This window comes from Xiphophorus hellerii, chromosome 1 (genome assembly GCF_003331165.1).
Source record: "Xiphophorus hellerii strain 12219 chromosome 1, Xiphophorus_hellerii-4.1, whole genome shotgun sequence".
Taxonomy (NCBI): Eukaryota; Metazoa; Chordata; class Actinopteri; order Cyprinodontiformes; family Poeciliidae; genus Xiphophorus; species Xiphophorus hellerii.
This window is the reverse complement of record NC_045672.1, coordinates 22,419,505-22,445,130: the sequence shown is the minus strand read 5'-3', so window position 1 is coordinate 22,445,130 and position 25,626 is coordinate 22,419,505. Positions and strand designations below refer to the sequence as shown.

General features: G+C 37.7%; 1 protein-coding gene across 1 annotated transcript in view; it reads left to right on the top strand.

Moving 5' to 3' along the window:
• Window positions 1-362: 362 nt before the first annotated feature.
• The window catches only part of LOC116722726 (cadherin-4-like), a 272,168-nt gene continuing 246,904 nt past the window's right edge, over window positions 363-25,626 (top strand). Inside the window, exons 1-2 of the mRNA XM_032566987.1 lie at window positions 363-698; window positions 2,288-2,399. Of these exons, the coding sequence (XP_032422878.1) occupies window positions 642-698; window positions 2,288-2,399 (169 nt within the window). The 5' untranslated portion in view covers window positions 363-641. The remainder of the gene's footprint in view (window positions 699-2,287; window positions 2,400-25,626) is intronic.

Here is a 25,626-nt window from a genome sequence, read left to right as displayed (position 1 = left end):
ATTACCTGAGACGTCTTTAGAGGAGCGCATAGCCATCGTTTCACCTACATAATTGATCTCGGTTTAATTTGAAAGTTCTCCTAATATAACTACTTTAAAAGTTTTACTGAAAACCTGCAATAACGCAGAAGATGAATGCAGACGAATACAAATAAATAAGTAAATACATTTAAATTCTTGAATTGCTTTGGCGGCGCTAGTGGACAAACTGCTTTTCTGACTTAAAGTTATTACTTTTTTTTTTAATCTTCACTTTTTAAATCACCGATCCCACCCGCACACCACGTCTCTCTTCAAGCACGGGTGAAAAGTTGCAAGAGCCGCAACGAGTGTGTCTTTAAGTGCATGCGTGGAGTTCTGCTGCACCGGGTGGCTGATAGGAGGGGTTGGAGTGAGTGACGCTGGCTGCGCCTTGATGCTGAGCGGAGCGCTCACCTGCAGACGAGAAGAGCCGGGGAAAACTCGGGACAGAGCTGCAGCACACACTCACGGAGCGCAGGGTGAAACGCAGCGAACAGTCTGACCGAAGTGGGAGAGGAAATTAAACAATCACCGAGGAAGAACCGCGGAGCGACCTTCTTTTCTTTTCTCTCTCTCCTGTTCCTTGTCCAGGCAGCTTTGACTCGCTTTTACTCGTCACAATGAGGACTGACTTCGCAGTGGTCCTGACAACAGCTCTTCTTTTTGATACAATTTGGGTGAGATGTCTCTCTTTTTGTTTTCGAAAGCTTGTGATAAATAATGAGAAAGTCTCACAGGCAGAGAGAGCCGCTGCGGTGTGCTGCTGCAACGCGAGCCGCGCTTGCTCCTTATTTTCCTACAAGTAGGCTAAGCTAATTGGTTCCCTAATGAATTTCCAACATATAACAACAAATAAAAGTGAGACCTAACAAGTCGGTCCCGTTTGTTCTGGCAGGCTTTTCCCTCAGAATTGGAGCCGTTTCAGCGCTGCCGAGCAGCAGTACCCCACACAAGTTAAATTACGCACCATCTATTCACCAGGGTAATGGCTTCTTTACCAAAGTAATTTAGTCCTATCCAATTTTGATTTAATTGTAATGCAATCTCCTGTATAAAGTTAAACTTAGAAGTTTGTTTCTTGGTATTTAATCAATAAAACCTAAATGAAGTCTCTGCCGGTGGGCTTTTTCCCTGACGGCGCTCCAAGTCTTTCTCTCCCTGCTGCAGTTTCAACCCTGTTACTCACTATTTGGTTTATAGCTCAGTAAATTTTAATCTTCCATTGCTATAAATCGAAATTAGAAATTACAATGCTATAATGCCTTTAATATGCACCTAACCAGCTTTTTGTGTTGTTCTGCATGCAGGGGTGCTCGCGTGCGCGCGCGCGCGTGTGTTTTGGACACATTGGCTGCTTGAGTGGGTCAGATCATTAAATTTAACCATCACTAAGCAATAAATCTCTGGTGTAAACTTGTGTGCAGACAGTTTGATTAGTATATAAAGTGCACACACTAACACATTTACACTCATGCAGTGCACAGTTCCCCATTCAACTAGAATAAAAGGGAGAAAATGATGCTGCATTCATGCTGCTTGGTCTGCTGTGCATAGGAGTCTCACTTAACCCTCAGCATCACACCTAACCCAGAGATGCAGCAATTGATGGACCAAGATCAGGATAGATCAATATTCCCCTTATCGACCGTGATCTCTGTTTGGACGGTCAAAGACTGAAAAATCAGATTTATTTTATACCTATAGTTAAATGAGCAAAAAATTAAGAACTCACACTGTTTTCCGTGCATAAATGTAACAACTGACATATATATTGCCGTACTTTTTTGCGTTAAATAAAAATCTGATGAATGGTAATAATTTTGTAATTTATTTCCTGTTGGATTTAAAGTTGCGACCTCTATCAAAGAACCTTCGGTAAATTGCTTTCATCTTTTATGTGCTAAAGCTCTCAGAATAAAAAAATCGGAAGTGGCCCGAATCGGAGAATAGACTTTTAAAGAAAAATCTATGTCGGCTTTGCATCCTTAACCTTCCTCTTTACAGTCGACAGTTTACTTTAAGGAACAAAGTAAAAGAGCACATTAAACCACAAGCTACAAACTTTAAGGGACAGATCAATCAGTAGCATGCGTACCCCTCACAGAAGCAAAAAATAAAAACCAGTTGCAAAACTTGCTGATTATCTTACTGCTCGCTGTTGTTTTATTTGTTGCATTTTCCCAAGGCACACAGCTTACAGGAAAAAAAAAAATCAATAGAATATATGTTTATTGATGTCTGATGCTGTATTTTGTCGTCCTACCAGAGGAATAATGGGGAGCACGCCTCCCAAGGTCCCTGTCGACCTGGCTTCTCGCAAAGCTTCTACTTCGTCCAGATATCGAGGGATGTACTGCAAGGCCAGGGCGTACTTAAAGGTAAGCATCTTAATTAGGCTGTCATGTGGTTTACATTTTGTCAAGACTATTTACAGTCGAGTAAAAACACCCCGTCCTTCAGATAAAACAGCAGGTTCCCTGTTTTACAGCTAGTTTGCATTTATCACAGTATTTAAGTAACACTTGTGGCAAAGTTAAGCAAAAATGTATCAGCAGAAACCTGCAAAAATTCCTGAAGCTGAACATAATGTTCATAATCCAGTGTGTTCTGTAGGAGCAGCTGTTTCTTTACTCAAGGTTATGCAGTAACTATTTTGATTTGTTTAATATTAGAATGTGAAACACTTTACTGTTTGTTTCTCTCCAAGTGTATTAGTTCAACTTTTTTCTATGTGTTTCTTTTGTTATTTTTTTTAAACACTGCTCAGCTTTTTCCACTTCAATGCTTTTTTTTGTCATCATCCATGTTTCACTTATTGTGACCTTCACACTAAATTATCTTACCAAGTTTTATGCGAATTGCTTCGATTACACAACGAGCCAAGCAAGTTTGAGGACCCGATAGTGCAGGAAATGGAATCGACATCCTGTGTCTAATCTGGCAGTGCTCCTGCCAATGTGAGCTAATTGCAATTCTCTATTGATCCAAATGGTTTTTTTTTCTCTCATAGCTCAAGCTGCATTGTTTTGCTGTGGGCAACAATGGCTCTTTTTTGTGTCTTCTGTGTCTCCGGCAGCTGCACGGTTTATATTTCTCACTCTCCTTAGCTGTGAGAGACTTGGCAGAGATTCATCTGTTGAGACTATGTCCTGACTTTGCCCATGCACACACCCACGCCCACAGACAAAGGCGCACGCACACACACACACACACACACATGCCCACCCCCTCACACACACAGACACACTGAATATTTTTCCGTATCCAGGCTGTACAGTCAGTCTCAGTGAATTGCAATATATTTTTGCCTTACTTTATTGAATGTGTCCATGCATGTGTTTGTTTGTTGTGATATTATAGTGGTGGAGGTATCATCGCTTATTTTAGTGTTTCATTAACTTCAGCTTATTGCATCCTGGCTGGGCGTGGGATTGGATGTGGGATGTTGTCACTTGCAGTGGGCTTGCTCTAAGTGCGGTAGTGATGTCTTCAGCCCAGCAGGGGGTGTCAACACAATCACAAATAGTCACAGAATGAGCCATCCCTGCTGCACAGGAATCGTTTATTCCAGCAAGCATTATTTATCTAGTTTGGTCTCCGAGAGATGAAATTGTCACACTATCTGCCTTCACACATAAACTAATCTTTGGTAGGCCTAACATGCTTATTTTCAGGTTCCTGTGTGTATCTGCACAGAAAGTACAGAGTGTAAGTCACACTAAAGGCAGTTTCAAGTCTAAACCTCTTGTGAATTGTAGTATATTGTTTTACAAACATATTTATCACAGTTTGGACTTCTCTATATGTTGTAACAGAATACCAAAAAGAAAAGATTTTTCCATGTATGCCAATACAAAGTAGCGCTTAAAACTGCAGCTGAAGAAAACGGATAAAGAAAAGATAAAATAAAAGATAAAATAAGATAAAATAAAAGTGTGGCATGTATTTTCATCCCTCCGAATCAATAATTTGCAGAACGTTTGGTGCATGTGTCTTCCAGATTTACATAGATACTAACATGTTTGTCCGCTCTTTGCAAAATATCTCAGCTCCAGGTAAATTAGATGGAGAAGTTTTGCCACAAATTCCCATTAGAATTTAGGTGTAGCATTTGACTGGGATGTCTTATTCAATGAATAGGATTTGATCTAAAGTAATTGTCTACTGATCTTTTGTAGCTCTGGATCTATGTTTATAGTTATTATCCTTCTGGGAGGAGTCTCAATTCTTTTCCCGCCTCTAATCAGTTTAACTTCCAAAAATGCAATATATTGACCTTCATCCCATCATTAGAGCCCTTGTCCACAGCATAAGGCTGCCATTTTTCACAAGCTGCCATTTCTCACTGTGGAATTGGTCAGAGTGATATGTATCAAAGTTTGTTTTTGGTTTCTTCTGACCAGACGATGGCTTCCTTTAACTGTATTTTTCATTTTGCCTCTTTTCTGCTAAGGACGGATTTCTAGAGTGCAGTCTTCATAGTTTTACTTTTGACAGATTCTTTCACATGAACTCTGAATATGGCTTATCTGATTGATGTCGTCCCTTCCCCAGCTGTCAGTTTATTGAACTGCCATGTCTTGGTAGATTTGAAGCTGGGCCACATTCTCTCCATGTTTGGAGGATGTCTTAAACACTGATCTGTGAGACGTTCAAAGCCTGGGATATTGCTTTATAACTTAACTCTACTTTAAACTTATTCACAAATTTATCCCTGACCTGACTGCAGTGTTCCTCTGTCTTCATGATGCTTTTTTTCTTTCTTTTTTTTTTTTGCAAATGTTTGCACTGTTGTTTTGAAAATACTTTAATATTACTGACTATGTTCTTTTACATCACAACTAAAACAGATTGTTTTGTTTAGAATTTTTCATTTGTTTTGTCCCTTCTGCTTGAAAAGTTCCATTCCTCACAGCCTCATAGCTGCACTGTCATCTTCATTTGTGTCTGAGAGCACAGATGCTGTGGACACGCACCCACACACTCAGTCTATGAAATAGCCAGACTTTCTATGTGATTTACAGAGGTTAGGCATTTTGATTCAGACATGAGAGGGGTGTCACTGTAGTAAAGCAGGAAATGGCTCTGCAAAGGCTTTAATAATAACGTTGTTTAACCCAAAACCGTCAGATGAGGGAAGGACTGATGACACCCCACTCTTGCACACACACCCGTGCACAAACATAAATATATTCATGTTAGCCATGAGGGGTAATAATGGAAAGGACAGAACTAGGACCTTGGTCATGATGGGTAGCTTGGCCTGGTCTAGACAGGAGGGCAGCAGGAAGGAGGACAGTGTAATGTTTCACTCTGATGTGCCTAATTTACCTAAAAACATAAAAATAGTGGCTACCTTTGGCAAATACCATACGTCTAAAGAGCCATTGTTTCAAAGTCAAATTTCCATGCACTATATATTTTTTTTTCTGAAAGAACTGCTTCTCTCTTTCATTGTTGTGTTTTATCTTCCATTTCAATGCCGCTCTACTCTGCTCACTGATCATTCACAAGGTCAACTCCCTAATGAGCAATTTTAAAAAGTTTCTCACAATGCTGTTTTGTATTAATCCTCTTTCAAGTGAACAATAGTCCTAATTTAGACGAGTCTAAAAAAGTTTTTTTTGTACTGTCTGGCACCTTTTAAAAAGTGCTCAGAAACTTTTCACCCTTCAGTGGAGCCTGTTAAATGGAGCTTGGGTTATCTACCCAAATAGTCTGTGCTGTTTAAATATACAGGTTCAGATCAAGATACTAGGAAAATGTATTTCAGATATTCTATTCAAAAGTTAAATATGGAATCATTACACATGGGATGTTACATTTCACAAATTGTCTTCATTTTTCATATTTCATGTTTAATATAGATTTTAAAAATAATTTTATGGAGTTTTACTGTGGTTTGGTTATAACCTACACAATCATAAAACAGACTGCTGTATTAAGAGAAAGTTGAGTGGAAGAAAAAACTCTGGTAGAAAGGATTTACAAGCAATGCCAAAACGCAGCCTTGAACAGATTATGAAGCCAAACCTATTCTTGAGTTTGTAGGAGATTATAATGTTCGTGCAGTATGACTATAGTCAGTGTTTAAAGAGCCACTGACTACAGTCAGTAGCTCTTCAGATGTGGCTGGACTTCATATTCCTTTTTCTTTTTAAGTCTTTTTTTTGTACAATACCAGAAACATGTTAGCTAAGGATAAGAAGGTCACAAGTCTTCTTTTCTGATTAAATAAATTTTTTATTTGAATTGGAAATCAAAATTAACCGAAGAAAATGTTTGAAATACAGTATAATACTCTGTATTTAAGGAATCTAAGTTATTGATAATTACAGAATTAAAGGTTTTATGATACTCTACAGTATGTCTATAAGAAAACTCATGTCAAATGAGATTACCAACTGAAATGATTGTTATCTTTAACAATTTATGTTAAAGATAACCTGGAAGACTCCTACTGCTCTCCATCCTTTTGCACAGCCAGTAGATATTATCTGTAAAATATTTTTTAGCTTGCTTTTGCATAAAATTACATTTTGCTTGATTTTAGAATTGTTTTTTTCTATTGTGAGATTGCCAAGTATAGATTAATAATCTGCAGTGTTTACAGGGAATTTTAATGACTTCTTACGGCATTTCATTACTCTTCAAGAGAAATTACTTTTATTTTAAATTATTGGGGAAAAACAGAGTAACAGCTAAAATCAAATGTATAGTTAAAACTAACAAAGGAAATACCATTTTGCCTAATATCAAACTAAATAAAAATGTGATGAATTTGGCTAAATTGTGGGCAGTAATGGCACAAATCCTTTTTGTTCAGGAGTTGGAGAATCCGTTGGCTGTAAATGCTCTCTTGTATTATTCCCACGTTGCATAGACGATTCCAAAGTTGTACATTACACTAAGCAGCTTGGGTCATCAGCTTCAGGGGCTCTGGGGTTGTGCAAAGCACAGAGCTGGTGTTCGTTATCAGTACTTTCAGCTTCTTTGTGTTAGTAGCTCAGATTCTGCACACACATAAAGAAAACAGCACTCTCCATTTCAAATTTATAGAATATCCTCAGAATCTTGCACATATCTTGCACATATTCATATATGCACAAACCTGCACATATTCAAAAAATAAAAATTTCTGTACTCCTTTGAAAAAACCCTCAATGACACATTTCTTATCTAGCCTCCAGGTAAACAACAAATTCTTCAACTTAGCTCTGCAATAGATTTTAAGTATGAGGAAGCTTCAGTGTAAATCTTTGTCTGTTGGTTGGTCATAATGGTAATGGTCGCGATCTTTCAAACAAGCAATACTTATTCAGTCTGTTTTATGTAGTATTTTTTTTTAGATCGTAGTATTTCAACTTTGATCATTGTCATTGTGTAAGAATTCACCTCACTTTGAATTGGAAGTAAACTTTTCCTCCTAACTCAGAGTTATGAGCAGCAACAATTGATTGTGTAAATAAACAGCTGATGTCTCCTCCTCTAAGTGTTGTTTTAATGACTCTGAAAACCCAAGCAATCCCAAGTGCCCTAGAGAAGCACATATTTGTTGAAGATCGCCTTCCTGAGAGCTTTTTATTTAGCTGATGCTTAACTTCCCAAATCGAGTGTGAGCTGTAGGATGTATTTTGCTTTTAACGCATTACTCCTACATTTGGGCCAGGCTGGAATGCTTTTGCCCATCTCTGTTTGTATGTTTCTTAGAAACCTGTAGGGATCAGCTGTTGTCTTTGTTCCAATGTTTATAATTGGAGAATTGAAATGCACAGTTTTACAATGATAGTACAAATGTTTGTCACTGGCAACATCAGACATATTTTATTCCTCCAGAACAGATGAAGAAGCTCCTTTAATACAAACAAACACTTACTGCAGGTTGAACAGAAGAAGTGCATCTGAATACTCCTGAACACCTGCCACACTCAGTACTATGTATTCAGGTTTAATATCACATTACTGAATGGCTAAACAATTATACACACTTTTTCATGTTAAATATGAGTAACCACACAAACAGAGGTACTTCATGTGTTGTGTGCTTGTATTCCTTTGGACAGTGTTGTCTGTGGATGATGCTTTGTGCTCACTGAGTCCACTCTGCTAACCTTGCATTTGTTGTCATTTAAATGTATTCTTTGCCTTTTTGAGTAGGATTGTTATTCTTCATTATGTTGCAACTTTATTGAAACTAATGTGTTTTGATATGCTGTCTTTTTTAGTTTCTAGTGTAAAAATAAAATATATATATATGTAAAAAACATGAGTGTTTTGTACTCTTCAAGATTCTCAAAATATGATGCAAGTCGCTTTTGTCAGACTTGGCTAGTAGGGCTGCACAATATCAGGGAAATGTGTGATTTAATAATATTGTTGAAAATTGCCTTGAGAATATTGATTATGATCAATTCCTCTTGCTCCTTTGTTTCCTATTTATTTTAAAGAATTCCCCCACTGCTCTCCATATAATGAAGCTGATGGAGATTGGTTTCGGAAATGACCCGAATGCGGAGCAAAACTTTGGTCAAAACAGAGTACTTTAATAAAATAAGAGGAATTATAGAAAAACTGCAGAGAGCTGGTCGTGGACCACAGGTAGCGAATGGAGAAAGTAAAAGAAGAATCCAGCAGGGAACAATGAAAACCAGTGACCTTATATGTAAAGGCAGGGGTGGAAATGACAAAGGAACCGAATGAACTAATCAGAGGAAATGCGGTACACCTGTGGCTGGGAGAAAGCAGGAAACTGAGGGATGGAGACTAATTAACAGAGGGAACTGAACTACAACTCAGAAGCCCGACAATGATCTAAGGAAATAATTCAAATGTACAAAGAATGAACACAAGAACAAAGTAAAGAACTAATTAGAAAGGATGAAATTTATAAAGCAGTAAAGCCAAAGAACAGAACAGATTATGGCAAGAGCTAATGCACATGAAGTAACCCTAAAAAAGAGAATTGTAGTGGAGAATATTCTGAGAATCCCAATAAAAAGTAAACCAGAAAATGGATTAAGATCACAAGTGACTACTTGCATATTACTGAAGTTGAAGAGTAGATTGGGGGCATGACACTGTACTCACCCTAAATTTCTAGTTTCAAATAGGAAAATAAGTAGGATATGCTAAATGCTGTGCTACATTAAAAGCTAACTACTATTAGCATTTCCAGCTAATAAGTGCAAAAGTTGAACAGTTCTGTGTGAGAAAGAGTTAATGAGATAAGAAACAGAAGTGTAAATAAGTAGTTAAATGCTAAAATCTGAAAACAATCTTCAGTCGTACTGGATTTTAAAGTAACTTTGCATACAGGATTTTGCTTTTGTGGGATTTTCTGGGTAATTTGCCAACTGAAACCTAAAAGTTTAATCTTCTGAGTAACAACCTAATACTTTTTTTAAGCTCTGTCCTTCAGCCAATAAGACTTTTTTTCTTTATTTTTTGTGTTTAAAAACTACAATGTCAAAAAATCCATGTTATGTTAGCTGTAAAATTGTCTCAGTATGATTATGTTTTAAAATATTACTGTTTTTCACCAGCATAAGATTTTCAAAATTGATTTTCTCAGTAGTCATCTAGAAAACCTTGGGAAATTCAAACTTTCCAGTAAAACTTTAGGTGATTTTTCACAATCTAATACTGATGCTAATAGCATCAGATGCTGTTGGCTTTGCATTCTGAACAACCTTTTTCTTCTCCAAACCTAAAAGCAGATGCATTGCAAGTATAAAGTTACGGGATCTTTTGCTCTGGGGTTAAGCACAGAAGGAAAACTCCCCTTCTTCTGAAAACCAGAGCTGTCACACATTTTTCAGTGGTTCAGTGGTGATGCTGATAATGTGGGGACTACAGTCTGTCGGAATGGATGACTCATGGGAACCAGAATAAAAGAAGCCATTTCTTTTCACATCCTCCATAGGGATGGGCAATACATCAGTTTTCTCTTTCCCTCCACCCTTAAACTGAATTAGATTGTTTTTGATTTCCTGTTTACCTCTTGCCCCAAATCTCATGACACATAGCCTGCAGTGTTTTCTGGGTCGATACCAGATAGGGGCTCCTAATGGAGATTTGACATTGTTGGAACACAGCCTTCTCTGCCCAGTTCCTGCATCTGCCTAAATAATTTACATTATTTTCACTTTTGTCTTTCTACTTTTGGATCATTGCGTTTAACTTCTTTTGTCATTTTTTAAGAGAAAGACCGTCTCCCAGGATTTTCAAAAGCAATTATCTGCAACCCAACACCATAAAAAGTTTAAACTCGGCCATGATGCAAAAAAATCAATGCAAATCCATCTTCAAGCCATCTGTTTGAGCCATTACATGATTTAGGTCTTGTTTTTATAAGAATATGTTGTCTTTGACACAAGAGCAGCTACATCTGCTTTCACTGATTATTAATCAAAGCAATATATCTGGCAGGCTCCCGTTGTATCTTGCATGCCAGAGACAACTCTAGAGACTTACTGAGGTGCTGGTTAGTGCTTTTTAGGCCAAAGGCTAATCTTGCCTGAGGGAGCTGTAGCTATAACCTCATGTATTATATGCTGGATATACTGTATGTGTGCAGTTGACTTTAGGAATTTCTGATGACTTTCTAGCTAGGCCAGTATTGATGATTTAGCCACATGGTTGAGGTTTTCTTTACCTTGTAGGGGCAGTTCATAAGTGATTTATATGATAAATGAGACAGAAGTATGGTGGGACTACGACTGCAACAGTACATTTGATTAATATTGCTAGGATCGGACAGTCACGTCCCTGTGAGCCTTTTCTAACTGAAAGCATAATGCACATTGACATAGTTGTCTAGGAAAACAGATATTGTGCAGACTTTTGTAAGCCAGTCCCTACAAAGTTAAGAATGCAGTATGAAAAAGCAGGTGGAAACCATTACTTTCACTGAATTTGAAGATGAATTGCAAATAAAAATGGTGCAGCAGGTAGAAGGAGAGCAAATGAAAAATGTTGGACACTTCCTGCAGATTAAGTTACTCAGCTGCTTGTGTGAACTCTGCATACTTGTCATCTGCTCGGTACATTTAGAGACCCTCTGCCTCAGCATGATGAGCCTTCTGAGGTTCTACAGGACGAAGGTTATGGCCCTCCTGAAGACATTAAACCCTATTAAATACTTTGTCTGGACTCCAGCTCTTCAATGGACAGATGGTTGGTGTAGGTTTTGACAGCTGTAGGATGACAAGGGGGCAATATTAGCACTCTTTCATATGCCCTTTATCGTACAAGCGCAAATACGCATACATTAAACAATAAGAACAGATTTTCCTCTCTGTTCTTTTGGTAGATTAGTGCTGCATAGGAGCTGATGGGATTTACTTGCATATTGTTTGGTGCATTGATTTTTCGTATTAAGCAACTTCAAAAAATGTGCTCTTGTAACTACTCTTCTGCTTGAAAACGTTAGGAATGGATTGTTCCCAAATAAGTCTTTAAAACCACCGCACTTTGCTTTAACTTTGCAGTTATGCTATGTAAATTGCTTGGTTACTGTCAGAAGATAACATAGTGATTAGAGTAGAAGGAAAGATGAACTTTTTCTCTCATGAGTTTTGAAGAAATCATGAGGCCCTGTTAACTAATTGTATACATTAATTCTAATGCTAATTCTTACATATTGAGGTTGTTGTCCCCAACCTCTTTGATACTGTCTGCAAAATACTATATTATTGTGCAGTATTTTGCAGTATCTAAGAGGTTTTCTTCCAGTATGGCATTTTTTTTAGCTTAATCCCTGATTGCATCAACCAGGTTTACAATCTCTCTTGAAGAAAAACTTCCCTAAAGCAGCAGCACCACCATGTTTCACTCTGAGTGTTCGCAGGAATAGACAGTATTGGTTTTTTGCACAAAGGGTCACTTTTTACATTGAAGTGTTTAGTTTGCAACACCTAGCTGATAATGCTGAGTGCTGTTAAGTGAACGTTGAGAGTCAGAGCAACCAGACACAAGGAGTGTGACTGCCACTCTCTGTGCAGCACTGACAGTCGTGCGACTGCTGCCCTGGTGGAGAAGAAACGAGGCTTTGTGCCAGATGAGCTCATTAAATTTGCTAGTATCCATTTGGATTATTGGAAATGAAGAAATCTGTCTTAAGAAATGTAGGCAATTGGTACACTCAACTGTGAAATCTCAACTGTCTGTGGAAGTGAGTGTAGAGTCTGTATGGTTCACAGAATACACCCAGCCCTAGACTGTACAATATTCAGTGAGATGTTGCAAGAACTATATTATGTTTTTGATCACCTGTTTGATATTATCCTGGGTCTCGGTCATACTGTTTGTTCATAAATTCCTCTGCAGAAATATTTTCTGTGCCAGGAGGAGATGAAAATTACACTTTGAAATAAATGCACACCACATTTTTTTGATTTTTGTACAATTCTTGACTCACCATGGCATTTTCTTTATGCTTCATCTTAAAAATGTTTGTGAAGTTTGTAGTTGCATTGTAACTTGCATCGTAAGAAAATACAGAATGATTTTAATCGATATGATGGTATAAAACCAGAAATACTGACTCACTGACCATTATTTTAGTAAACCTTAGGTCTGAAAACAGAAACTGTAGTATGGGTAGTTACTGATTTAATGCTGTTTCTCTGGCACAGTTTTAATTATAGCCTCAGTTACAACTAAAATCAATGTGATTTTGCTATTGCAACTACATTACCTTCAGCTTTGTTTGTGTGTCATAGCTAATAAAGAAAAACGATGCTGGATAAAGGGACAAAAGTAACAATGCCTTGTAGATATAGGTTTTATATGCGCCATTGTTTCTCTTAATCTTTTTGTTTTTACAGGGCAAATTAAATAGATCTGAGCTTGCTGCGGACAATTCTCTTCTAAAAAATACTTTACTCCGTTTTCTTATAGCAAAAACATAATAAAAAGAGACACAGTGAAAATCTCATTTGCAGCCATTGTCATTAAAAGTGCCTCATAACAGTGGTGTGAAAAATTAATGAAATATGGTATTCTCACCTCCAACCCTGCCCTCCATTATCTCTTTGCTCTTTATAGTTTCCAGACTAAAATCAGATCATTATATTTAATTAATGAAACTTCTGTCCATTTCTCATACTTCCCTAATCAACAGTAGAAGTGTGTGATCTGTCTGTGGGCAGGAAAGATTCAGGAGCATTACAGCCTCATATGCTATTCCCTTTGCTTGAAGCTCCCTTGTCTTTGTTAAGGGAGGATGAAAAGAAGGATGGAAGCCCTCAGAAGACATAGCTGTCTGGTAATCACTAATTGTGTCCTGAACTCCTTTGTGAATGTTCGCCCGTTTAGTTCTTAAGTTCACCACACAGTCAAATTATTGTCTCTGTACAAGGAAGCTCAAGAAGGACACAAGAGACTGAGGGAGACGCAGATAGAGGAGTAGGGGGTTTAAAAAAACAGCGTCACTAATGTTAATTAATGAGAAGACAATGTTGAGTCCTATGGTGTCTCGCCCTGTGCTATTCAATACTTGAAAAGCTAATAAGGGGGAAAATAAAGGTCCTCCAAACAGGGCACCCTTACAAACAGTTGTCAACAGCAATTAAATATTTATATTAAATGGTGACCTCATACCTTGTGTGTGATTATTTCAGATCAATACAGCTTTTAAATCAGGTTAGTTATATAGTTCCAACTGACAACAAATATAATGCCAAGGCATTTTACAAAACAGTAATCTAAGTTGTACACAGAAATATATTTTAAAATTTTTTTTACCCCTCCAGGGGGTCTTTTGTGGGCTCTAGTGTCCCTTATATGAAAGTAGGCTGACAGGAAAGGGGGAAGAAGAGAGGGAACACATGCGGCAAGTATCGTCGGGTCCGGGAGTCGAACCCGCAACGGCCACGTCAAGAACTCGAGGCCTCCAAACATGGGTCACACTATCCCCTACGCCACCACGTCACGCCCAGAAATATATAATTAAATCAATCTAATCATACAGATAAATTCAAATTGTATTAACTACATTCTAGTAGTTATAATACAGTTCTGTCAAAGTTACTTGATAAAAGGTTTTCCATCTAATGAGTTTTAAGGAGAATGAAAAAACCCCAGGGTTTTATGAATTTTAAAAAGGAATAAAATATGAGTGAGTTCATATTTTTACTGTAGCATGGTTAGCTAGTGGTGTTGCCTAATGTTACTAAAATGGCAGACTCCCTCTGTAAAGACAAAACAGTGTTGCACCCTGAATGAACAGCAGTCACTTTTCCAACTATCTCAGCTTCTTCTGATGTCTTTTTTTAAAACTCCTTTCTAGTACTGAAATTATCTTGGAATCTTCTTTATCTTTTCACACTGAGGGTCTTAGTGTAGAGCCATAGCTCCTCCACATCGAAAGGAGCCAGTGGACGTGGTTCAGGTATCTGGTTAGATGCTTCTCTGGCTAGGTGCTCCAGGCACATCCCACGGGGAGGAGATTCAAATGTCACCCTGGAGGGACAATGTTTCTAGACTGACCTGGGAAGACTTAGGTTCCCCCAGAGGAGCTGGTCCAAGTGGCAGAGGAAAGGGGAGTCTGAACCTGTCTGTAGGTTCAGAGCTGCTTGTCCAGGGCTCTCAACCTGAACCCTGGACAATCAGAAGATAGTGGATGGATAGATCTTCCTTACCAACTAAAGGTTATCACTTGAAAAGTGATATTGCCAGTAAGACCTGGTAACACTTGCACATAGTACATTCGGTGATTGGAAAGATTGGATTTTTGAGTGTATGCCTGGCTGGTCATTTCTGTAGCTTCTAGTTGGCCACTGATTTCTCTTAGATTCTTTATGTTTGACAGGGTGATAACAACGGGATAATAGTTTGAGGCTTATACTGAAGTTATATAAATCTTTGGTTTATTACTGAATACATCAGGGTACTAGAGCAGTAGAATTTATGAAATGGTAATCATTATTGCAACACAAAACTGTAAAGAACTACTTCACATTGTTTAAGTGAATGAATCATAATATCATGATTGCAATACTTGGCAGTACCACAGCAAAAACACATTTTCTGATACTGTGCAACCCTACAGGGATCTATAAGCTAAAATTCATGCTACAAAATTAAAATGGAAATATTTCAAGTATGTATCAGGGGAATAAATGCTATTTGGTAAAATAAAGTAATATTTGTGCACAGAAACTTGCTACACATATAAAAAAAATCTCAGGGAAGCAATTCATCATTTTCTCATGGAAACTAGAAAAATAGACTTCTCAACTGGATGTCTGCTGTGCTGCAATTAATTCTTAATGTGCTATTTTCAGTATTTCTTTTAATTGTGAAATCATTTACAACGGCAAAACTAATTCTTCCAGTTTGTCCAACCTAATGGTGGGCCTTTGTGAAGAACGACCCGGCAGGAGACTTTAGAGAAATCAGAAGTGTACCAGTGAGGTCCATGGCTGAACACCATGGAGACATAAAACAATATTCCTTCAGTGGAACTCACTGACGGGTTTTAGAGCTCCTTTATTAATTTGGGCTGGAGCATTGGAGACCTCTCCTGCCAGAAGGAGCAGGACGTTAGTTTGTGAAACAAAAAACAAGAGAAAAGGAAGCAGCTGTGCCAGTTTTTGCATAATGGACCAATTTTTTTCTGTAAATAAGTGGAGTATTTTTTTTTTACTTGTGTTTTTTTTCAAAGTCTGTTGGCTGGCCAGATTGGTCTTTTATGATTTCACAGAGACTGAAAGACCAAAGCATTAACTCAGTGTTAGGAATATTTCCAGATTTTGTTTATTTACAACAGAGGGTAAGTTCATAGAGGCTTCTTGCAGGTAGTTCTTACAGCAATTAAAGCAGAAGCCAGGTGGGTAGCTTGTGAGTTCACACAATGAGTCTTGATCATTTTGAGTGAAGCTTCCAAGCGGGTTGGCACAGAGTTCTTATACACAGTCCAACCTTTTTCCGGAGGAGCAAGCTTCCATCAGATTTGCAAGCAGCTGGGTAACACAAAAGAAAGATAGACAGTAGTGAAGAAAAAAAACCTGGAACAAATGGAGGCTGGAAGCAAGATAAAATGACAAAGATGATTTGATCTTATCGCTTAATGTGGTTGACTGAACTGAAACTGAAGAAGGAAACGTGGTGTTCAAATACAACAGGTGGTTCAGGTCCATAGATCCCAAACTGCTGCACTGGCAGTAAACCCTTCCAAAACAAAACTCTCTCTAAATAACTACTGAAAGGAACAAAACAAGAAAAAAAGGTCATGAGTGAAAACATAAGTAAACAAAAGAAAAATTAACCCACAAGGAAGATGGGAATACTGGATTCCATGGTCCTTGAAAGAACACTTTTGTTTTGTTTGCCTCAAATTCTAATAAGAACAATTGCGTTGGCTCTCAGGCCCTGACAACATACCTCGAGATATTTTTAAACTGATTTTTCCTCTGTTGGTGAAAATGGATTTTAATCAGTACCTCTAATACCCTTTCTGTGCCAGCAGAAGTCAACACAGGGCTATTATACCTTGAAGATACCAAGCATAGCACTTAACTGTTGACTTTTGTAGGGTGAACTAGCTTCCCTATTTGTGGTAGAGGCAGGAACAATGCTTTTTTTTTTTACCATTTTAAACCCATTGGACAAATCACGCTTAAGTTTACTGCAATAAAAGGCATCACTTAACTTTACCCAAGGAGAGTTTGTTCTGTTAAGACTTCTTAGACAACTCAGGAGTTTAATGATTTAGAATAGGAGATGGACAACGGTCTTTTTCTGCGCAAGGTTCTAAATTGGTCCCACTGCAAACTACTTGATATGATTTGATAAAGATAACCAGAATAAATACAAAAATATTTGCTCTAGAATAAATGACTTCATTCACAAAGCAACGTGGCCCTTTAGGGAAAACTTACTGCTACTAAACCAGAAGACCATATTAAAGGCATAGAAATAAGGAGTTGTATTCAGGTTGGTTCTTGGTCTTCATAAATAGTTCTGTTTTATGAAATCATAAATACAGTGGTGCATGTTAAATGTGATTTTGTGAGTTACAGGATGAATATCTTTGAATTAAAACAACACGGGAGTAGTACAGTGGTGACCGCTACATTTCTTTGTGTACCCTGGTTATTTGGATTTCCTCCGTCTCAGTAATGTGAGAGTAAGTGAGTAAGCTTTATTGCATTCAACAATGGACCTTGAGCTTGCCTTCATAAAACCTGGAATTATATAAATTTATTTCAACATGAAGGCCAAATGACCACTTTCTGAAAAACAGCAGATGACTGCTGTAAGGAAGTGAAGGTATGTGTTTTTTTTCTACAAAACTATTACTTGAAAATATTCAGCCATGAACTGCATAGTTTTATTAGCTCATGCAGCATGTCTCTATTTTCTAAGGCTTACAAAGTCCTGTGATACTTTTTGTAAAAACATCATGAATTGCAAGCTAACTGTCTGAACCCTAGGGAGGGGCCCCAACAGCACTTTGAAAAGCACACTGGCCAGATCTTCTTTCTTCTCCTTCTTCTTATCTGACTATTGTCTTTTTCAGCAGATCAGAGGACGAGGCAAAGAGTGAGGCTAATAAAAGGGTCCGTTTTCCTCCTCTGGGCCTGCTAGAATGTAGAAAAGCAGATAAGTTGCCTGGGTCGGAGAATGATCAGAACAAAGCGAATCCTGTGGCCACAGAGGGAACAAGCTCTTGCAAGGGAGTGTGAGTGGGGGTGGGGAATGAGAGATGGGAAGGAGGAGAAATGTTAGAGGAGTGCAAGCGCTAGAGGACCAGGCGAGCTTGAGAGAAGAAAATATTTGTTCACTAGAAAAGGATGAGGGACTACTTTCTGGTCTTAAAGCTTGGATATGAATTGAAAGACTTTTTTTTTTAGAACCTTTGTTGTGAAGTATTGGTGGCCTTTCGTGATCATGGTCATCTTGGAAGCTTCTGCACAGTGGAGATAATGAGCTCTTTGTTGCCCTCCTATCAACTGGGCTTTAGAAAATTTTAGTCACAGTCACACAGTTTTAAATGTGATTTTACCGAGTCAAACATGGACATACATGGGAAGTTGCCCCTCGACGGAGGAGGCAAGCCTTTGGTCTGGGGCAGCTGATTATCCTAAACAGTCAAATAAAAGGATTACAAAGCAGTGTTGTAATCCAGCTGTCAGTGCCACAACTCATTAGGAAAAGCAATGAGTTGCTTTTGTACCCTTGCTAGTACAAAACTAGCAAGGGTACAGGGTGAAAAGAGGAGTATGGAGTTGTACGAAAGAGTGAAGAGATTGGTGGAGTTGGAAGAAAGGGTAAAAAGCTCAGTACGGGAGGAATTACAGGGAAATAAGAGAGTGGGAGGAAGAGGAAACCAAAGAAATGTAATGTGGGTGGTGCTGGTGGTAGTGGAGGTGGTGGGGTGTCTAAGTAACAGCTTCACCATTCTGCTCAGGGGGCTCTGTGGAGAGTTTTTATTAAGCTTTCATCTGCCTTTCCTCCTCTAGTTCTCAGCTTTTCCGCACAAACACTTAACAGCACAAACATAAGCAGATGCAAGCAGCACTATAGCCATGTCAGTCACGTCTCAAACCCACAGTTCTGCTTGTATTTCCCAGATTAATTAAGAACAGTGATTTGTTAATTTAATTGTAGGTGTTGGGTTGTTTTTTTTCCTCTCTACACCCCCTCTGTTGCTTTCTTCTGCTGCTTGCTCCCTATCATCCACTTGGCAGGCTAATTTGCCCTGCAGCTTTGAGGAGGGGAAATGAAAGGTATAGCAGAAGAAGCCTTCAGTTGGTTTATTAAGAATTGATTTGCCACGGTGGCAAAGAGTCAGACTGTAGGGAGACACATGCTGACGTGCCTCCCAGGCAGACACCCTCGGGCTGTGGTAGGGTAGGGAGTTAGAAGGAAAGACTTGAATAAAGAGAGGGCAGTATAGAAAAAAATTATATTTTATTGTTTGGGTGACTTCACTGAGTGCATTTGCGGACCACTGCTAATGGACCTCTAGCCCCTAACTACATCTTTGACCCTTGGACTCTCAGCACCGGTATGCTTTTGCGTTTAACATATAGCAATCCCTTTCATTAGATTAATCAGTGGATGGCCATTAGTCATGTCTAGTGGTAATAAAAAAGTTGGAAATTGCCAGCACACCCCACTGTGTAACATCTGATTTCTGTTTGAACGTGTGAAAGCTTTAGATTGCTGTGGCTGCCACATCTTGCACTGCTGCCAGCTACCATTAAAGTGTCACATCAGAACCAAGTTGTTAATGAACCTGCATTAGCACTGGAGACAGGCCTATAGCCACCTTTACCACCCTATGCTTGCTGCAGTGTTGTCACATCATCTTTCTCGTGAGTAGATGTGCATTGGACAGCATGTGAGGCAGGAGATATTTGACGGATCAGAGGCATTAGAGCTTCAAAGCCTGGGAGAGAACAGAGAAGCAGAATCCCCTGCAGCTAAGCGAGATGGTTAAGAAGTCAGTGCATCTTATCTTTAGCAGCCTATCTCTGCATGTGCACACAAGAAGCCCCTGCCCCATTGATTTACAGCTGGTCAGACATCAGTGCTATGAAAGCTTATTGACTCTTCAGTTATGGGTTTCACTCTGCTCGTTTCTTACCAGATGGGCTTGTTGATTCTTTTTCCAATGTTAATGAATTGATTGGTCGCTGTAGTCGTCATTTTCATCTCCTCAGAGAAGCGTGCCATTTCTCATTATCCCTTGGCTAAATTTATATAAAACATACTCATAACTTGGTAAATTAAACAACTGTTTAGTTAGTTATTTGATCATTCAGGCTGTACTTTAATAGAGTAGATTAGAAATGTACTTTTTTGTTTTTTAAATCCATTATAGCATCCTTGTATGTGTAAAAACTGTTGCAAATGCAAACTCACAGGTTGTTGCCAAGGTACCCATACATTTAATGGATGAAATGGATGAAAACCTAGTTAGCAAAAATAAAACATCTTCTAGGCCTGAAATGAAGAACAGTAAATTATAAAACAATACCCAAAGCTTTAAACACTTAATGGAGCACAACACAAACTGTCATTGAAAATTGGATGAAGCCATGACACACCTAAAAAAAAACATTACGTAACTATCCACCTAAACTGACCACCTAAGCAAGGGGAGCAATGACCACAGAAGTAGCCATAAAGACTAATGTTTACTCCAGAACAGCTGTGGAGATCCACAACTCAGGTGGTAAAAAAATTCCCTCTGCAAAATAAATATTAGTTCTGACAAGAAGAAAGCTCATATTGAAAGGAAGTCAGAATAATTGTCATTTACAGTTCCACACAAGTATGTAGATGGCATGGCACAGTCAAGAAAAATGTGTTGTGGGAAGATATGACCAAGAACGTTTTGGTCAAACTGCAAAACGGCACACTTGAGACAAACAAAAAAACATGATATTTCTGGGGCAAAATGCAGAGAAGTGAAGATGAAGCCGCATCTCCCATTGTGTAGCATTTAGCTCTATTGTTATTGCTAGGTAAGCATCATAAATTAGTGTTTTAATAGGTGCATAATATTGTGGCAGAATATGTGTAAATTTATGCCTTTGAAAGTGCAATTTGTGTCTGCAATTGGTAAAGGTTTAGTGGTCAGATGTCACTCAAATGACAAAGAAAGTAAACAAGCATTCTTCATTAAATTCCATACTTTATATGCTCATCTATTATTAATATGTTGGTATTTCCTCAGCGTTCATTAGTCTTATTTGTGTTTTTATTTGTAATATGTATTACGTCTGTGCTGCATGGCACACTGTCACACAATGAGCAAAATGAAGATGAATTGAGTCGTCTCTAAGAGAATTGCAAAGGGAGAAAACAAATGTATTTTGTGAATAAAATATTTTGTTTTGACGTAATGGATTTTCTTATCAGCATTTATTATTTATAATAATTATCAGATGAAGCTGGAGTGAATTGTTAGTTGCTGTTCCATTATATTTTCACAAAGCAGAAAATTAGAGGCCTCAAATGAAGCTATGCCACAGAAAAAAAAGTAGGTTGTCTTTGATGTTTACTTTTTTTGACACAAATGATTGCTGCACTTTGAAAAACGACACCATTTTACTTAGCACAAGATTTCTAGTGTAGACCAGTGCATGGAAAATAGAAGGTTAAATGTTATCTTATTTTGTATTCATCAAGTCAGATATTTTTATTGTTTATCTCAGTGAATGAGGCACCCCTAGTTTTCTTGCCTCATCTTGCTTTCCTGTGTGTTGCTTTTGTCTGTCAGCATGGAAGTGATTTGTCCTGCAGATGCAGACTAATGAATGAGGCGTCCTGCTCATGGGCTGATATTAGCCCGGGTAGCAGTTCTTTTGATGTGATTAGCTCCATGCACACTTTTGACAAATTGGGCTGTCCTTTCCTCACAGCTGAAGCACTAATCAATGCCAAGAAACAATGAAGCCCCTTCAACTTATCAGAACATGTAGCTCTTCATGTGTGTACTTGTGTGTTTTTTCTACATGTCAACAGGGAAGCCTGGGAAATCATCTTTTTCATGGCCATAAATTGACATACACTTTGCACGCTAATCTCTTTGCGTGTTGTTGTTTGTCTCATATAAACTCCTTGAAAAATATCCATCAACCAGAATTTGACATCAGTTTTCTAGTCATAGTGCAAAGCAAGAGAAAGCAAATCTGAGAGAAAAAAGGCTTGTTTTGCTAAATACAAAACAGTTTCATAATACAAACCTATCAAGTGTAATTTTGAAATACCAAAGCCAATTTTAAGAAACTATAGTATGAAAATGTGCTTTGCAGATAAAATTGAGACCAAACCAAGTCATTTAATAACAATCTCAGTCTCACAAAATACAGACATAAAGCATAAATTTTATGTCTAAATTTTAAGGGGAAATAAAATAAGGATAAGGTAAGTTAGTAAAAGTTCAATGTGTCTGAAAAATATTGTTACAAGTAGTTGTCTAAATAATTGGAAAGTGCACATAACGTGAACATATATGTAACCAGTTATTTTAGCAGCAGCATGAACAATTGTCGCTTTTCTGTTTTAAAGACAATTAGCTTATTTGCTTTAGTTTTAAATTTTTGTGTAAACTTTAACACCACAGTATTTTGCCGGAAGGTTATAATACAATAAGCTGCCCTCACCAGCTGATGCCTAGCTAGCATCCTCAGAAATTTTAATTTGCGCTGGTGGCATGGCAACATAATCAGACAGTAGGAAAACAACACATATGAGCAGTTTAGTTCCTACTGATCGTTTTAAAAAATGGATACCTGGAATTGATTTGGGAAAGTTGTGTGCCACACAACTTTCTACAGAAAACATGTACAGTTGAACACTGTGTAGTAAAAAAGTAAACAAACTAAGAAAAACTATTTGCCAGCTAAGCATTTGAGGGAAGTGTGTTGCTAGGATGAGTTCTGACTTCATGGAAACTTGTCATTTTGATCTTTTCTACATAATAAGACCAAGTAAACCATACAAATAAGTCTGGCCTGCCAAACCCCAGTGATCAAAATTTGTGGTATGCAGCATATGAGTTCATTAGCTGCAACCTATATGATCTGAGTAAAGAACTGAATGACAATTACCAGCTTTATGGAATAACTCAATGAATGATTGTTCTGGATTTTCTTTCAGTGTTTTATGTATTCCTTGTTTTTTCATGGTTTAATTGTTAGTAGTTCTGTGAATTAGCTCCTACTTTTGCAGAATTTAGTTCCTTAACATATCAGTTCTTCTTCAATAATACACTTTAAGGTTCATAATTAATTCAGAAGCTGTAAAATTTGAGTAAAATCTTTGAGCCAGCCTTTAATTGTCAGAACATGTGTGTGAAAATCTACTTAGGAAGCATGCTTTAACTGCAGAATGTTTGGACAGAGAGCACTACGGTGCTTGCAGACCTCAGAACAGACACATGAAAATTATTTTCTTCTTCGTATGTTTGCAGTCAGATTTATCTTGGAAATGTGCACACAAAAAATCCGTTGCAATCCCCCTAGCAGCCTTAGAAAGATTTTCTAAATATTTAACTTTAATTTAGATACCAGATATGAAATTGAAGGTTCTCTGAAACTTTTCTCCTGTAAATCCATCAGTTCAGCTACTTAAGTTACTGTTTAATCAATTAAACATCCCATGGATGACTGATCTGGTCTGAGTGACAATGAGGTTAAATATTACACAACTGATTGGATAATTGCACATGAGGTATTCTCATGTCATCATCAAGGGAATAGGTATTTACATATCTTGGAATTTTGGAAATCGACTTCCTTTTCAGTCACTTAGCACATAGTCACAGTGACAACTTTCCCTGAAATTCTAATATCTGTTCAAACATGAACAGATTTTTTCTTTTGTTTTGTTAATAGTTGTTTTAGAGATAAAACAATGGTACTGTACCCGCTGTTATTCCCCTGTCCTCCAAAAACACACAAACTTCAGTCCTTTACTGTGTCAAGTGGAGACTCTTATCATTGATTTTCTTTTTTCTGTTCTCTGCTTTGCTCACACGCTGCAGCGCTTCCCAACTTAATCTGGCTCTTACAGAAGAATGCTGCAGTAGGAGGGCACTCAAGGATAGATTAGATTGTTTGGGGAATCTCATTTCTCACTTTTTCATAGTTTTTCATTAGTGTGTTCCTGTTTATGTTGTAACATTCTTGCCGTTGTGATGGTTGTTCATCCACACCTGAAGAGTTGTCTCTGTCTTGTTTCTCTGGATTTTACTTGTCTCCTACGATTAGTTTAAAAAAACTTTTTTAAGTTATGGTGTATGTCTGCCTTTTTTGATAGAAGGTGTAGTTTGGTTTATAGAGCGCTGAATGTTTTTGGCAGTAGCACCTCCTCTGTCTGAGCCATGGTAATTACTGTGCTTCACTGCATCTGTAGAAGTCAATGAAGCTGAACTCATTGTCTCTCTACATGGAAATCAACAATTGTGAGAATTCCCTGGTGACATTGCAACCACTACAAACTGGCTTCGTGAATTTTTTATCATTCACAATGTGTTTCAGTTTGCTCTTTGATTCTCATTCTCTCTCTCTTTCTTTCTGCTTCAGTCTTCTGGTGTTGCATTTGTGTTTGCTTGTATCTCTAGGTGTGTGTGTGTGTGTGTACACAGTTAGTTCTTTGCACAAGTATTTATCCCTCTTGAACTTTTTCACATTTTGCCACATTGCACTGGCAAACCTCAGTGCATTTTACTGGGATTTTCTGGAATAGAAAATAATGCATAATTATTTTTGAAATTATGAAAAATGAAAAAGAAAGTACACAGGGTTTTCAAATATTTTCACTTATAAAAATGTGAAAAGTGTGCAATCTATTTGTATTCAGCCACAGCAAGTTACCATATTTACTGGGCAATAAGTCACATTTTATTTCGTAGTTTTGCTGGTCCTACCGTTTATAGTCAGGTACAATTTATATGGGCTTTTTTCTTATTTATGACATCTTTTGACTGATGTTAATTCATACTGGTGGGCATGAACCAAGAATTAAACATTACCATTTACAGACGTAAAGAAAAGCAATCACGGGCTGAAAGCAAGATTGCCAGTAGTGGAGGAGTCCACAGTTGGGCGCATAAAGTGAAAACAGCATTTTCTTTTGCATGTATCCTGTACTTCAAATAATGATTTGAATAGCATGCTGAGATGTTTTAAGAGCTTGTGATGTTGTTTTAAAATCTAACTTTGGGACTTCTCAACTTTATTTTTAACTTATTTGCTGTTCTCCATGGTCTTCATGCTTCATGTTGACTTATGTTCTCTCACAGACCTCTGAGTTCCTTAAAGACAGGATTGAAATGTAAAGGCCACTGACAAATTCACACTAAACCATTCAAAGTTTCCTTCCAACTTTACAACAATATCTGAGTTGATCTACATCATAAAATGCCAATAACATACATTAATGTTTGTAGTTGCAATATGTCAATGGATTTTTCAAATGGTTGTGTTGTCCTGGTAATATCCATTTTGTAGACCAAATGTTTGTCATTATTGTATCATAGTAAGATGATGTAGCTCCTAAATGTTCATTCATTTCAGCCAAATAGGAGTTGTTGCTTTTACTGTTAACAGAAGGCAGCTGCAAGGTTATATATGAGCATCTGAATGACGACATACACCATCCATTTGGTATCTTTCTTCTGGTTTCAAAATCCATTTAAAATCTTATTTGTCAATAATAAATCCAAGTGTGGTTCTTCCTGTGCTTAAATCTTTGAAGATGTAGAGTTTCACACCACTTCACATAACTCAGAGATTAGTAGTGGTGACACAGTATTATTGTAGCAGCAGAGATGAAAGAACTTTTAAGGCTATCGTCCATAAAAGGCATTTTCTCCATCTTTCGTGATTCCTTGATGAATATTTAAAATGCCACATTTTAGTTTCGACAGGCTTTTAATTAGTTCTGGTTATGTCACTTGTGAAAGTACAGAACAGATTAATATTGTAATCATGACTGATACAATATTTTTTGCAGGTCTACTTCGTATATGCACCTAACTTCATAAATCAGTTATATTCCGCTCTCTACCTAGCCTGGCAAAATTAGTTTAACTCATCTAAAGCCATAATTAAAAAAAACAGTACAATATAAAGTAGGAAC